The 13,707-nt window shown below is 39.7% G+C and overlaps 2 protein-coding genes across 2 annotated transcripts; both read right to left on the bottom strand.

Annotated features, from left to right (window-relative positions):
* Positions 1–370: 370 nt before the first annotated feature.
* Positions 371–4,567, bottom strand: slc25a17 (solute carrier family 25 member 17). Its single transcript, XM_018672899.2, has 9 exons — positions 4,374–4,567; positions 3,936–3,996; positions 3,769–3,835; positions 3,244–3,395; positions 2,858–2,974; positions 2,547–2,695; positions 1,912–2,007; positions 1,696–1,781; positions 371–970 (listed from the first exon to the last, which is right to left on the bottom strand). The coding sequence occupies exons 1-9, from the start codon at positions 4,428–4,430 to the stop codon at positions 817–819; spliced, it is 939 nt and encodes a 312-aa protein (XP_018528415.1). The 5' UTR covers positions 4,431–4,567; the 3' UTR covers positions 371–816.
* Positions 4,568–5,570: 1,003 nt separating this feature from the next.
* On the bottom strand, positions 5,571–8,852 carry rpusd1 (RNA pseudouridine synthase domain containing 1). Its single transcript, XM_018672897.2, has 6 exons — positions 8,690–8,852; positions 7,758–7,981; positions 7,547–7,670; positions 7,287–7,389; positions 6,797–6,898; positions 5,571–6,657 (listed from the first exon to the last, which is right to left on the bottom strand). Exons 2-6 carry the CDS (start codon positions 7,973–7,975, stop codon positions 6,248–6,250), a joined length of 957 nt encoding a protein of 318 aa, XP_018528413.1. The 5' UTR covers positions 7,976–7,981; positions 8,690–8,852; the 3' UTR covers positions 5,571–6,247.
* Positions 8,853–13,707: the final 4,855 nt, after the last annotated feature.

Genomic DNA, 13,707 nt, shown 5'->3' with positions numbered 1-13,707 from the left:
GTTGGACTTTGACATCCACAACATAAATGAGTCTTAGACTTTTAATGAAATTCAGTTTTATTTCTGTTCTAATGAAACTCATCTAACTTCTTCCAGTAATAGTTCTCATTCCCATTCTGAGTATGGTGATGTAATGTTGATAAGAGGAGCCTCTTGCTGTGAGATGAATCAGTGTCCACTCATAGTCACATATTGATCTCAAGTATATTTCCTGAAAAAGCTAAGAATAACTTTTTCTTCCTCCCTCTGTGTTTGGATAGAAGGTTTGTGATCGTCACGGCCTGATCTTCACTGAAATATAATATCTGACTGCATGTGAAGATATTCAATGTTATCAAACCTTTTTTTTATCATTTCAAACAAGAGAAAATCAACATGCTGTAGTTTATTTCTAAACAAAAACTTTCTGTACAACAGAATCAAACAGCTACATGTTTGAAGTGAGTGGTTTTAGGAAATGAACATGAAATGAAATGAACAACAGCTGTTGTACTCATAATGTTGTGTAATCTGATATCCTGTCTGTGAATCTGTTTCAGGACTTCCAGCACAGTTAATAGTCAGACTGGTCATCTTTTCACTGACTCTGCTGCTGGTGCACACTGACATTTATTTCTACAATAATGTACAATGAGACTGAATGAACTTGGTCTGTATATATTTAACTAAAGAAAGGCTTTGTGTTTCCAGTGTTGAGTTACAGACTTACAGGAAGTCCCCATCATGGGGTACAGTAAGCAGTGATTTATACAGTTCATCAGTGAGTGCTTTATCGTAGCTGAGTGTCCATGGTTGTGAAGCGTCTTGCTAGGCAAGCTAGCGTTTCTTGTAGTGGTTGTTGCTTAGTCCCATGACTCTGAAAGTACAACTGGCAATCTTCTCATAAAGAAGGAACATGAGGGCAGCAGTCAGCACCGTCTGCAGCAGCTTGGCCTCCAGGCCTTTAAACAGACCCAACACACCATACTTCCTGCAGCAGAGAACCAGGGTCAGAACAAAAAAAATATGTCAGTCATTGATATCTTTACAAGAATTTACTGTCTTGCTTTTTTTTTGCACACCTCAGAAGCATCAGAGGAGAGATGTTATAATAAACTGAATGGTTGAAAAAGCAGTGTTCAGGCTGCAACTCATTTGCAATGCTAACATGGTGCAGATGAAGCAAGTTGTAAACCAGATGATGGAGATCTGTTCTCTCAGTGTTCATGACAATATCAAGTCATGCTGACAAAATCTGTGCTAGGTTAGTGGACATATAATTTAAATAATATAAAGGCTATTTTAAACCTGGTGTGAGAGCAAACAGAGATATACCAGCAATGACAAATGAATGGAGTCATTTGGTCATTGTTACCAGATGACCTTAAAGAAAACATTTTAGTCTGGATGTGTGAAAAGCCGATTTGGGCTGCCAGTCTGAACACATTTAGATTGTTTTTTTCCCCACATTTTACAACAAATTCCTTGCAATTCAACTGCGACAGGAGTTCTAAGTCAAATTTAAGCTTCAACACTGCATTATAGACTATATACAGGTAAATACAGGAACTTAAACGGAGCCACAAAATTAGACTGAATTAACACTGCAATCTTAGAAAATGTAAATACGTAATCTGTGTATGTATGTGTGTGTGTGTGTGTGTGTGTGTGTGTGTGTGTGTGTGTGAGTGTGTGTGTGAGTGTGTTTGCACCCACCTCGCTCTGTTGACCAGTAGACACTTGATTGTCCTTAGACTGGTTAGTAGTTTTGACTCAGCTGTCGACTCATTAAATTGACCAAACTGGGGTAAAAGAAAAAGCATAAAATTAGAATTAAGAGTTCCCTTGCTCTGAAAGCTCATATTTATAGAATTTTGTGTGATTATAGCAATATGTATATTTATATACACAGATATACACATTAAAACCTACCCTCAAAATGGACTGTATAGTCTGCAGTGGGTATGTAACAGTGGTGGCCACAGCTTTGGCCACGGCACCAATGATAAAAACCTCAACAGATGACAGCTTGGGGGGAAAAATGGAGAAAAATTATTATTATATACATTTTTGTCTGGCACAAACTGTATGTACAGAGGGTTTACTGGATTCAAACACTCAGACTACCTGGTAATATGCATAAGTAACAGTCTCCCATCTATTATCAAATTATCCTTAACTAATTCATTTATCCACAAATGCTCCAGTAGACCGCAAAAACATCAAAATGCAGGTGGTGTGAAATTGCGCAGGCACAAATGCTCAGTCAAACTGTCTGATCACATCTGATTCTATATTCACTCTGACCTCTGTTTAGGTCACACAGAAAATCATGTGAACAGATATACCACATCTCTGCATTCTCACTGTCTACTCATCCAGATAATGGGATGACCTGAAGAAACTGCTCTCCTGTTACTTTCAACTACCAAGTTCTTCATATATCCTCCTTCTCCCTGCATCTCTTCTTTCTTAGCCACCATTCCTTCTCTCCAGAACAGTTCCCTTTCCTTCAAATGTCTGTATACTCCTACTCGTCACCTCATCTCTCTCTGTTTCTCACTCACCTCCCTGGGAACTCCTCTCCTCAGCTGCCTCTTCAGGCCCTCATAAATCATGAACTGGACGGCAGGGTTCAGAACCAGCAGCAGGGAGGGGAAGGTCCCGTTCCACAGAGCTCCCACGCCTTCATCACGGATGATCTGCACAAACGCATCTGCAAGAACAAGAGAGGAATGTTAGTAATTACTGAAAAAAGAGACAGAGGAAAAGAGGTCAGAACTCAAGAGGATCCTAATATGCCACTTAATACCATGTTCTGTTGGACTCATAATAAATTATAAGAACATATAAGCATGATCATACAATGGCCATTTACCCAGAATGCCGGAGTAGTTGGTGGGCCGGATGTCTGCATTGCGAAACTTGGAACCCTGAAGCTTCAGTCTGGTGTTGACCACCCACAAAGGAGTGGTAACTAGTACATTTACAACACCTAGAGAGACAAGGAGGCAGGTTTATATATATAGACTGTGTGATCAGAAACATCACCAAAGCAAACATTGACTATGGTTATTCAAAAATCTTCTATTGTTCTCTAGAAGACTTGTAACTCAAGTAGCAATGAGGGTGACACAGAGATGGCTGACAACAATCTTTTGACATGACTGTGACACCTGCAGGAGTGTCTGCTAGCTGAGTTATTAGTATTTGATATGATTCTTGTACTGATTTGCAAGTTTATATGTACAATGAGCATCTCACCTGCAGCAATGCCTATGATTAAGTCAGTGCTGGGTGCTGACTGCTTTCCCTTCAGCCAGCTCGCCTTCAGGCTGTGGAAGCAGTAGAAGTAGACGAAGTTGGAGCAGCACAGGCTGCAGATGACTGGGAACCAACCTCTGTACGGAGCTAAACTACAGAAGGAAAAACACAGGAGCACATCTTAGAGTACTACACTGTAATGGATGCCTTTTCTTTGCATCTGTCTTGGTTCAAGCTGTGAGTGTGAGAGGTGTTTGTGATGGGTCAGTGTCTGTGGACAAAACTGTTTTATGGAAGTCAGGATATCAGATCATTATGGGCCTGAAATGTTTTTAAACTGACAGCAATGAGGTAAATGAATGAGGTAAAAGCATTTGCAGTATTCAGAATGAAATGTATATTGAGTACATAATGTATGTTAACAGGCTGTGTTTTTGCATAAATCAACTGACACAGCTGACACATAAAACCAAGAATTTACAGGCAAGCAACCAGGATCCAAATCTGGACATTTTTCCAACTCACAGTCCCTCCTCTTTGACAATTTCTGATAGAATAGCTGGAGTTGATTTGGCCTTCCTATTTTCATCCACTGAACACAAACAAAAAGACAGAGTTTTAAATAAATATGTTGCACCGATTACTAAAACAACTGCAAATAAGACTAGATTTAAATTTCTGCTGCTCTTTACCTTGAAGTCGTAGTCTGGCAGTGTCAAGAGGGAAGAATATTGTCATTGCAGTCACACTTCCCTAAAGACAGGATGCAGTCAGCAATAGAGAGATTTCAGGTTGTACGTGCCATTTTGTTCCATATGAAAAAATCATACCAAATGCCATAGAAAAATCAAACAATTTAAAGGGACTTCAGCATCTACACACAAAAAACCATACTGTTCTATATAATCATAAAAAAACTGTTCAATTCGGCAGGTTCGGTAGGTTATATGTGAAACTTGCTATTGCCGAATCTGAGGCTGGTCCAAACATTTCAAGATTTACATATATCGAGACATTCTGTGCGGCGTGAGGCGCTGTCAGGTCTAAAACACAAGGACACGTTGCATTTTGAATGGAGTTTTGTGTGGAAGACGCAATTCCAGGAATAATGAAAGTTAAGGCGAACTCACCACTGCTCCAGACACAGCGTGAACCAAACTCTCATACGAGAAAACCTCGGAGCTCATTTTTAAGATTATTTCCTTATTTTTATGTCTCTGACCTATTTCTCGACTCTTGTGTCTGAAACTAAACTGAGGTTATCGTCCCACTCTGCCGCTGGCTGTTTTGGTTTCAGATGTTTCACTTCCTTGTGGACTTGTAGACGTTATTAGAAAGAGCGCGCGGGGCTTGTGGGTAATGTAGTAGTCCATGCTACTCCTTGGAGATAGCTTGGGTTAAACCATAGACTAACGCACTTTCTTCAGTCGAACATTTAATAACCTGTTCCTGAGGAAGTAGCCTATACCACACCTGTCATTTTCATGTCTCTAAGTCATCACTTTTTTTATGCAGGTAGAGTGCGTGCACCTATACCTACAGTATCAATCTACACTTCATTTATATGGGAATAGACCACCTAGAACTGACTTCCAGTGTAATCTAAAATACATTGAATGATGACAGTCATCCCAAAGATTTCTTAATGCATTCATGCATTTACAGCATGCTGTGAGTCAATCAGCTTTCAGTGGCTTATGACACCATGACACCACAATGACTATTTCAGGGTGTGGTAACACAACATGATGACATAAACCTGTCATGCAGGATTAAAACTGCACAGGAATAATTGGGAGTTGTCACTTTATGCTGTGTCTGTAGAGCAATAGGTAGCAGGAGGTGTCACCCTTAGGCTGTTGCACAAACCTTTAACACTGTCTTCAGGTCCTGTGTTTAATAACAGCAGTGATATGTGTCAACTGTTATCGAGGCCTAAATTGGGCCAATGTGGTACAGACCAGCATTTTTGTTTGTTTGTTAATTCAAGATGATAAAGCAGTCACAGCTACTTCCAGCCTCTCTTGGTCCTGACCTTCTGGCACAGCTCTCTCTTAGCAAATTAAGATCTGTGCCATATTTTTCTATTCTGGTATAATTGACTTTATTGTGCTCTGAGGTACATTTAACACCCTGGAAATATACCTGCATCCTTCACCTGATTGGTATCTTTTAAATATACCTACTTCAGATTTGTATATTTCTTGTGCAGTGTTTTCCCCCTGGAGAATTAACCACCTGTTGGAGCCCTTCATATGCAGGTGTATTTAACCCAAAAATGGTTTCTGCATACTGTACATCAGTAAAGATTTAGAGAAGACACTGAATACCTGTTCAACCATTTATTTAGCATTTTATTTGAGATTAATTTGTAGATTTTATTTTACATTGACAAGATTTTTTTTCATATTAAACAGTGTGTTTCAAAGCTGTGAATGATAAAACATGAAAAAGACCAATAGTAGGCTTTTAGCTTTTACATGGGATTTCATGTCAGAGCCATGCAGCATAAGTGACAAACAGACAGGCTTACCAGAATGTTTGAGGACAAAAACATCTCAACAGTTCACATCAGAAGCAAATATCTCATTGACCTTGGCACATTAACCTCATTCATTCTGTTCCTCTGATTTGTGACAAAAAACTCTCATACTAATTAGGAAACAAATGACATCAATCCAACCTCTCACTCGTTAGCATAAATTTGAGGAAGGCACTTATTTGTCGGCTACTGCAGTGGAGCTGACCTGCTACAAAAGGTTGCAGTGGGTCAGCTCCCTATGGTGTGAACTGTTAAAGAGAGCAGCAGTTCACGTGTTCACACAGGTATTTTCTAGTGCAATGTTAACTGGTTTGTGAGGGAATTAAGGTGCTGGTCCACGTCCACAGATGCCATTTAAATGCTATGCAGGTGGTCACTGAGATGGAGCGCACATGCTCAACATGGCTTTAATAAATAAACAGCTAAAATAAGTTAAAATAAATAATAATACAAAAGACTCTATCAGTCTCCAGCCCATTCACTCAGCCACTCCTGACACTGCTTCCTCTGCTCCTCACTCTCCTCAGTCCTCTGTTCCTTGCTTCGTTTCCTCTTCTCCTCCTCTCTTCTCGCTCTCTCCCTCTCCTCATCTTTCATCTTCCGGTCCTCCTCCACCCTGCGCTCCAGAAGGGCCTCCACGGTGGCCGCCAGCGTCCGTAGCGAGCGCTGCGGAACCCACTTGGGGTCCACAGAGGGGAGGAAGGGGTCTCCAGCGGAGACGAGCAGGGGCTGAGGATCCAGGGGGATGTGGAGCAGGTGGGCGTGCAGCATCATGCGATACGGAGCGTCATCTGCTCCCGAGCTGTAGGTGAAGTCCCCGACGATGGGGTGGCTGATTGCACTGCAGTGAACCCTTAACTGGTGGGTTCGACCTGAGGGAGACGGTAGAGGTGAGGAGCAAGAAACAGGTTAAAAACAGGCCACTGTCATTTTTACCTCACATTCAAAAGAAGATGAAAGGAAAAATCCTTAATTTCTCTTATATGAGAGGAAACAAATGAGCGCTGTTACCAGTGAGTGGCTGCAGTAGCACCTTGGTGACAGGATCTCCATCATACAACCCATACTCCAACACTGTCAGCTCAGTCTGGCAAGGCTTGGGGTTCTCACAGCCTGACAAGAGAAGGATAGGTGGAGAATGATCAAGAAGAAAAGAAGAATCTATTTGACTGACAAAGTTTTGAGAAACATAAAATGCTAATTAGTTGTGTTTGTTTCAGCCTGGTTGAGTTAAATGAATCGACAGGTGGTGCAGACGCTCCGGTCAATCATTCTAAACCTTATCCAGTATTTCATGATTAATTTCCAACTCTATTTATTACATTTGTTACAGATGAAAACACAAATACATACTGAACAAGTTTTGGGGTTTCTAATCAAAATTTTAAAATTAAAAATATCTGAATTTACAAAGAATGGTAGAATGGAAGTTTTGTCCACTCTCTATAACTAACTAGCTAACACACACACACATACAGAAAACAAACCCAGATTCTTGTACCTTCTGTTCCCTCAATACACATCATATGTGTTTTTCCCTCTGTGGAGTTCTTGCCAATGGAGAAGTCCAGGGTTTGTGTTTGTTCTTCCACCCAGCCACGAAGCTAGAGAGCAAAAAAAGTGGAACTGATTTCATCTTTACAGATCTTTCTTATCACAAACAAGTGACAAAAAGTATTAATTTTGCAGCTTTGCAGACAGACAGATATATAATAGTAAGTCTGCCCTCTACGTGTGTGTTACTGCATTTATGTCCCATACCAGGGCGAGGTAGGCTTTGGTGACTGTGCGGTCCTTGAAGCAGCGGTAGGCCCAGCCAGCAGCAGCTTTATTCAGGGCGACACAAAGAGCCCCGCTGGTGGAGAAATCCAACTGATGACAGAACCTGGTGGGAAGAGAAATGAGATTATGATACTATAACTCTGAGCATGACGTCTGGAGCTGATGTAGTTAGTGTTAGTGTGATTCAGACCTGAATCCATAGTAGGTACTGGGGTCTGCCAGCTGAGGGAAGCGGTGCCGAAGTTGAGCCTGCACTGTGTGTTTCTCGTACCACATCTTGCTGTCGATGCGAATGTCCCAGTGCTTGTCCACCACAATGTAGTCATCGCTCTGGTACAGCACATGCAGGCTCTCCAGGCTGGCAGGCTCTGTGGTCATCGTATGCAGTGATGGACTGACAGAACTCATACAGTCCTGTGGAGAGAAGGTATTTATGTATATATATGTGAGTCTCAGACAGGGTAAGTGATCTGAATCCTCTGAATTCAATTTGATTTACTCAAGTGAAAAGTATTTTAGTCAATTTACATTATGTATCAAAAGTATCTATCATACTGAATAGGGTATTTCATACTGTTATGTTATTTTGTGAGGAGAGTTATTGTTCTTAATTACTGATACTTAAATGGGAAGTAACATCACAATGTTGTAGCTGGCTGACATAGAGATAATCTGAACTACTACACACACCGTTTGGCAGTTTTATCATTTTGTCATATTTCCTAAACAAATTTTTGTATATTCATAGTAGTTTCAAACAAACTTAGTGGAGTAAAAAGTACAGTATCCTAATCCTGTCTGAAATGTAGTAGAGTAGAAGTGTCTGTATGAGGCAGTAAATGTGGTTAGAAATAGGCAACAACTGCCTGAAAACAAAAAGTACCACTGACAAAGCAATAAAGCAGCTTAAGCATCATTAATGAAGTGGATGTTTTAACCATCATGTCTCTAATAATTAAATGATTTCTGCCAAATGAGGGTAAAAAACACGCGTCGTATAGGGACACCACCCCATCTATCGCTGCTTCACAACCCTAGAAGATGCTGTAACTTTCGGGTTAGCATGTTAGCACCGTTGGTTTGCTAGCTACTGTATGCTAACAACGTAAGAAAACTAGCTACCTGTTGCCGCCAGTATCCAGATAACGACCACCAATAACTAGCCACCACTAATATGTAGTATATTTTTCCACATATTGAATGTAAGCGAACATTTACATAAAAACGCGAATGTAAACAGAACCACAAGTGGTGCAGTGAGCTGCGCAGACGCTCCTTATTCTTCTTTGATTGTTATGGCGGATAACAAACCAATGTGGAAGGCGAGCAGCGCCACCTGCTGTGTGTGAAACAACATGGCTTTGTGTGTCCTCTCGGGCTTACCAGGTGCATTATATGAATCATTTACACGATCTATATTATATATTATTATACACAGAATATCAGGCAGACGAATGTGAGATTATGATACATATGATGCAATATGAAATAAATATAAGTTCAGGTGAGCGGTCTACTGTGATGGCAGCTGACAGGAATGACTTCCTACAGCGTTCTCTGAAAAATACTAAATAAAGCTCTCTCTCTGTCATCTCACAGCTGTGGTCAGTTTGTGTCTAGGAGTTTCCTCTAGTTTAGTAGCTCCATACACGTTCACATCTCAATATATACCCTATATATTTTCTATCAGGCTCAGATTTATCTTGTGACACCTTAGGAGCTCTGAGCTCTCGATATGCTCTGGTTTCCTCCCATCCTCCAAAGACAGAAAAGGCGATTTTCCTGCCATAAAATGTATGCAATGAGAACAACCCACAGCCTGTAACTCTGATAACCAGTAATGAAGCTGATAGTAATTTCATCTCATACCCTGACCTTTTAACCAGAACCAAAAAATGTAATCGTCAAATTTCATATTATTGATTTAGCAGACTTTGCATGAGTCAGTCATCTTGACACAGGAAATTATGTTTAACTACCATTTGTTTCATCTGTCTCTGCTCTGTCAGTAGGCACTATTCCAGATCACTCATTCATTGTGACGTCCATAATCCCTCACCTCAACCTCACCTCGACACTTTTATCTGGCAGGGGTCACCGGCTGTGATGACACGCTCCATCCAGTACTGTGAGCATGTGGCATTTCAGATAATAAAATGCTGCCGTGTGTTTTATTAATGCATTCTGTCAAATGATGTGGTGCTCTGCTCCTCAGGGCCACAGTACTAAGCCCTTATATTCATACTGCAGGTTGAAAATGCAGATGTTCCAGGGTCAAGGCCAGAACATGGACCCCTGCAGAAATTTGACCAGCCACTCCTGGTGCCCCCCAGCTGGGGTCAGAGGGCAATGAGGTACCTGATTTGTGAATATAAATGAATGTAGCACAATGAGAATAGACTGAATTTAAAGCTGAAATGAATTATTAATAACCATTATGTAAATTCAAAATATATTAGACTGTAAATTTTAGAGACAAAGGGGATGCCCTTTTCTTGCCTAAAAACATCTCAGAACTTGTTTAATTTTTTTTCTTCAGTTTTTAGGTCCATGAAATAAAATAATATAAAATATAATATAAAATAATAATACTAGTAATTAACATTTGAAGAAAGTTTTAAAAAAAAAAACATGTCTGAGCTGCAGGGGTTGTATTTACAACTTTTCCCTTCAAAAATGAACAAATAATGTAATTTGCCCAGGAGTGGCCAAACTTTTTCATACAACTGTACACTGAGATTTGTTTTTTCTCTTTGCTATACAGTTTACTTATGTAGTCTATTCTGAAATAATCATTTAAATACAACACTGAATATGATTAAGCCAGTCTATGATGAAGAGTAGCAATAGATAGCAATCTGAGAGCGGTACACAACACACAGCGCTGTCATGTTATCAGTTAAGTGAATCCTGCTGAGTTCCTAAAACGTTCCTGGGTTTACAGAGTTCTCCCAAGGATCTCCTCTTGCAATATATATATATATATATATATATATATATATATACATGTGTGTGTGTGTATGTATGTATGTATACACACATAAATCACTAATCATTTCTCCAGGCTAAGACCATGTCACGCTAGGTTATTAGCAAAGTGATGATTGTTTGGGACATACTGTGCTGAGACACACTGGTTCCCTGAAAACAGCCAGGTATGAATGTGTTTTCAGCTAAGCAGATCAAGACTTATTATATAATTGACATTTCATAACCCAATCTGCTTCTCACACTGTGTGTGTGTGTGTGTGTGTGCGTGTGTGTGTATGTGTAGATGACACAGGTGTTACTACAGAGTGAAATTCAAATGTGTCTCTATTGTTGGGTTTCTTGTTATTGTTGCATAACATTTCAGAGTTAATCATCTCAAAGAACTGAGTGTCAGATTAGCGTGTTTACCTTGGTATATGACAATAAAGGATCAAACACATATACTCACAAATGTGCGTGCACACACACACACACACACACACACAAAGATGCACGTGGCACTAAGCAGTTTCAGTGTTTGATCGCAAACATTTCAGTCAGATGACAGAGAAGACGAAGAGCAGAGAGATTTAGCTGACAGATATTAAAAGGATCAACTATCACTCGCTGATACAAAACTTGGTATTTTTTGCTCTCAATCATTAACTGGAAATATTATCAAATTTAAGTTCACTTGCATGAGAAGACACTGGAGGAGGATTTTTCCATCTTTTGGTTTAAACTGTGGATGTTGTATTTGCCTGGATTTAACTGACTCCATGTTGTTCGAGTCGACTCATTCCTTCTTGGATTTACCCTTTGTGTTCACTGGATCTTTTCAGGAATTGAAACACTTGGTAGAAGACCGGAACCAGACTACCAGAACACCAGCTGTATCTCAGGTCTTTTTCTCAGACTGCTGTGACCTGTTTTCTTCATCTGGACTCAGTGTTTCTCAGCAGAGTCCAGTTAAGGGAAAAAAAATCACCTTAATCAACTGAAGCTGATCATTCTTAGACTTTTCTCTTGCACCTCGGCCAAGGCGATCAGTGCTGTGAACTTTCTGCGCACCATGCAGAATAAGTCTTTTCTTCAGGCTCGTTGCGATGAGCCCATCATGACATCAGACTGGGGTGTCCCTCTGCTGCTGGCTCTGTTGCTGTTAGCGCTGCTCTACGCCTTCCTCTATCTGCCAGCCACAGCCCAGCGAGCTCTGCTGGAGCAGGCTCTCAGCAGCAACAACACCACCACCGCAGTACCCACACCCGCCAAAGAGGACTGACTCACAGATGGATATGACAGATGGAGAAGAGCTTTACATGTGACAGCAGCACAGTCATAGACACTGTCCTTGAGTACATGGTGTGGATTATCCCACTCTCAAGTGTGATTTTTATTGTCCCGTAGGACAAAAATTATCATGATGAAGCAGATTGGTGCTGTGCAATTCTAGCTCATTCAGTGATAACCTTGGTATGTGCTGAGCTCTGGATTTTAAACTGCACTCCCAAAAATATCCCTATACCTGATTGTATTTTCAACTCCACAAGTGAAAAATGGCAACAGAGGTTTAGAAATATTATTTATGCAGGAGAAGAAAAGTTTTTCTGTTTCAGCTGTTGTTGACTACTACACAAAGTTAACTCTTTAAAGAGGTGCCCACCCACCTGAAAGTGTCCAACTGTCTAACAAAGTTTCAAAACTAAGAACAACACTATATCACACATACAAATACACATTTAAGGCAAAAGTTTGACATATGAATATGCTTATTCACTTCCTTGTCAAGAGTTCAATGAGATGATTGATATACTCTCATGTCTATATGTTAAATCTGAAGCTACATCCAGCAGCTGATTAGCTTAATGTAGCATAAAGACTAGAAACATGGGCAAACAGCTAGCCTTGCTTTACCACATTGTAAACACACCCTGCTGTTTTAACACTTTGTCCTTTTATGTACTAAATGAGCAAGATATAGCGTATCGAGAGCTTTAAGAGGAATTAGAAGATGTATTTTCGAACTAGTTGGACAGAGCCTGGCTAGCTATTATTTTTTGCTAAGCTAAGCTAACCAGTTGTAACTTCATATTAACACCAAGATATGAGAGTGGGATTGTTTTTCTCATTTAACAACCGGAAGAGTGTTCCTCTCAAGATACTGGACTTTAACTTTTAAAACTACAGAGATATGGTGTTATACATTTTATCAACCATATACTATAGATATATGTCTTTTATACCGGTATAACCCTTCTTTGACATTGAAATAGTGCTGAAGTTCCAGTTTCCATGTTGCAGAAAGACTTCTCACACTTTACAGTAACTTGAATTTGGTTTACTTGTGAACTTGGCTACCTACTATTTCAACATTAACCAAATTTCATCATTTGAAGAGAATAGCTGATTTGCTAAATGTATAGACGGTCTAATTAGTTCACTGAGTTCAGCCTCAGTCAAAAGTTTTAGTCAAGACAAGTCAATTTTATTTATATGTTTATATTTATATAAGTGATATGTGGTCTCAGGACACTTTTCATATACAGCAGGTCTAGATCTTAGCTTTTACAATATTATCAGTCCTGAGTCCTTAACTTATGCTGTCTTTCAAAAAGAATCAGGATTTGGTTTATCTTGGATTAATCAGTTTAATCAGTTTTTCATAGGAGTATGGTGACAGATATTTCACTCCTGAGTTAAAAGACAAAAATTCTGACTTTACACAAATTCCTTTATCTTGTATTGAAAACTGGCAATGCAACAGAGAGAGATCAGAAAGAGAATATATAGTTGTATAACTCTGACAATGAGATGGGATGCTGTTTCCTGTTTTAGAAAACCACCTCATGTGAGTTTCTTGATCACCAGACTGACAAAATGGTATGAGGTGTGTTAAAAATGGTCACCTAGCACATTCCTATGTGTAACTTTATATACATGTACCACTGCAGTTTAATATGTGATAGTATTCATATTTTACATTATGTTAATAATGCAGTGTAATAAAACAGACAATTAAAAGATGGATTTCTCTAATTTCTTTTCTGTTTTGTGTTACCTTCAAGTTACTTACAGGAAATTCACAGATTTCTGAGTTGTCATGTCAGTTATTAGATAACTGACATTTCCTCTTTGGCTCATAAGTGCAGGACAGATACTTGAAAGGAGAC

Source organism: Lates calcarifer, linkage group LG11 (genome assembly GCF_001640805.2).
Source record: "Lates calcarifer isolate ASB-BC8 linkage group LG11, TLL_Latcal_v3, whole genome shotgun sequence".
Lineage (NCBI taxonomy): Eukaryota > Metazoa > Chordata > Actinopteri > Centropomidae > Lates > Lates calcarifer.
This window is presented reverse-complemented; position numbering and strand designations above follow the sequence as displayed.